Raw genomic sequence first — 2,500 nt, forward strand, 5'->3', positions numbered from 1 at the left:
GTGTGTGTGTGTGTGTGTGTGTGTGTGTGTGTGTGTGTGTGTGTGTGTGTGTGTGTGTGTGTGTGTGTGTGTGTGTGTGTGTGATAGCAGCACTTGTTGTTTTTGCACTTTTTGCCACTTAGAAACATGACATAAACACACACACACACACAGACAGACAGACACACACACACACACACACACACACACACACACACACACACACACACACACACACACACACACACACACACACACACACACACACACACACACACACACACACATACACACACACACACACACAGTAGGGAAGACAACACAAAACGTAAAAAATAAGTGTGTGTGTGTGTGTGTCTGTGTCTGTGTGTGTGTGTGTGTTTATGTCATGTTTCTAAGTGGCAAAAAGTGCATGTAGGTTTTATGCTTGTTGGGGGGGCAGCACATAGCGTTCTATTCTAAGCCCAGTGAAGATTGAACAAATGAACATGAGTGATAACCTGGAACACTTGAATCACCAGAGAAACTTTTTTGTCTGTTTCTCTGTCTGTCTCTCTTCTCTCTCTCTTTCTCTTTCTCTTTCTTTCTCTCTCTCACTCTCTCTCGCTCGCTCTCTCTTCCTCCCTCTCTCACTCTCCCTCCCCCTCTCTCTCTCTCTCTCTCTCTCTCTCTCTCTCTCTCTCTCTCTGTCCTTCCAGTCCCCCCCCTCTCTCCCTCTCTCTCTCTCTCGTTTCCTTTCGTTTCTTTATTTGTCTTGCACAGCTCAGTGAGGATGAGATAGCCACAATCCTCAAATCAACCCTGAAAGGCCTGGAGTATCTGCATTTTATGAGGAAGATCCACAGGGACATAAAAGCTGGGAATATTCTGCTCAACTCGGAGGGTCACGCGAAGCTGGCCGACTTCGGAGTGGCTGGACAGTTGACGGTGAGTGAGTTGGAGACCTGGACTGGTGTTAAAAGGCTGTCTCGGACGTGCGCTCGGGAAAAGACACAAAAGACGTCACAGAAAAAACCCCACCGTGTGTGTGTGTGTGTCTCTGTGTCTCTGTGTGTGTGTGTGTGTGATACATGCTTGCATGGGCCACACACACACACACACACACACACACACACAAGGGCTGGGCCAAGCCAATATTCTCAGTCTTTCCCCTCCACGCTTTACATTTTTCTATGAAACTTTTGAACTAGACTGTATGTAGCAGTCTGTTCAGGATGCATTCACTGTGAGCCAGGACACTGACGTGTGCTGAAGTGTGCTGAGATTGTGTGTGTTGGCAAGGGGAGACTGAAAATAGGCGTCTGTTCCTATCTCCCCTATACATTACCTAGCAGAGCAGAGTGGAGCGAGAGAAGGGACGCTTCCGACAGCTTGATTAGTGACCACTGTAAACAGCCTCACCTCAGAGGACCGAGAAGGCTATAGGAAGAGTCTTGGAAGAGTCCAGCCCCAGGTGATCAGAAGGATTATTATTATAATATTATTAGGGCCCCCCACACACACACACACACACACACACACACACACACACACACACACACACACACACACACACACACACACACACACACACACACACACACACACACACACACACACACACACACACACACACACACACACACACACACACACACACACACACGTCTCCATCCAACAGTGATTATTAGGCCCCAGAAATACAAAAATACACACACACGTGCTGAACATACACAAACGTACAACAGTCATTAGTAGGGAGCGAACACACACACATAATATACTCCAGTGGTTCCCAGTGGTGTGTGTTGCTGTTGATTTATTTGAGTTTCAATCTCTATTGGGTCAGAGGTGGGCCCCGAACATTTTTGAGAATTTCGAGTGGGCCCCAAGTTGAAAAAGGTTGGGAACCCCTGTTATACTGTATATACACACAGAATCTTAGGTCCAACTGTTATAAGGCCCCTGAAATATCTACATACACACACTCTTTCTCTCACACTCACACACACACATTCACACAGCGAGTCTCTGCAGTCGACACACATACAGACTCTGTCTGTCTGTGTTGTGTGTCGTCTGCAGGGGAAGCCAAGCATAGTTACGTCATACAGACACATCTGTGCATCACTAAAAGGATAGCGGATGCTAGGATGGGCCCCTAGCATTGAATACATTTGGCCACACATGCATACAGAGGCTTTTGCGTGCACAGTCTCTCTATATTTCTCCCCCCCCCCCTCTCTCAGTCTCTCTCTCAGTCTCTCTCTCTGTGTCTCTCATGCACATACACACACGTGCACACATACAACACCAGGTTCAAAAGTGGTCATTAGGCCCAGAAAGTCAAAAGCCATGACCGACGACACACAAAACACCCACACACTTTCACCCAGACACACATAATTATACATATACAGCCCTGCTAGACTGTTTGGGCTACTTTTGCTACTGTTAAATCCTCTTAATGTGTGTTTATTAAAGCTCTTCTTATCCAGACATGTGCTTTACCCATTACCTAAGGCCTTTGGGAAGGATTTCA

General features: G+C 46.9%; 1 protein-coding gene across 1 annotated transcript in view; it reads left to right on the forward strand.

The window, feature by feature from the left end:
- The window catches only part of LOC134449562 (serine/threonine-protein kinase 3-like), a 187,685-nt gene that overhangs the window by 27,812 nt on the left and 157,373 nt on the right, over positions 1 to 2,500 (forward strand). The window contains exon 5 of the mRNA XM_063199570.1: positions 742 to 906. Coding sequence (XP_063055640.1) covers positions 742 to 906 — 165 coding nt within the window. The remainder of the gene's footprint in view (positions 1 to 741; positions 907 to 2,500) is intronic.

Source organism: Engraulis encrasicolus, chromosome 5, assembly GCF_034702125.1.
Source record: "Engraulis encrasicolus isolate BLACKSEA-1 chromosome 5, IST_EnEncr_1.0, whole genome shotgun sequence".
Classification (NCBI taxonomy): domain Eukaryota; kingdom Metazoa; phylum Chordata; class Actinopteri; order Clupeiformes; family Engraulidae; genus Engraulis; species Engraulis encrasicolus.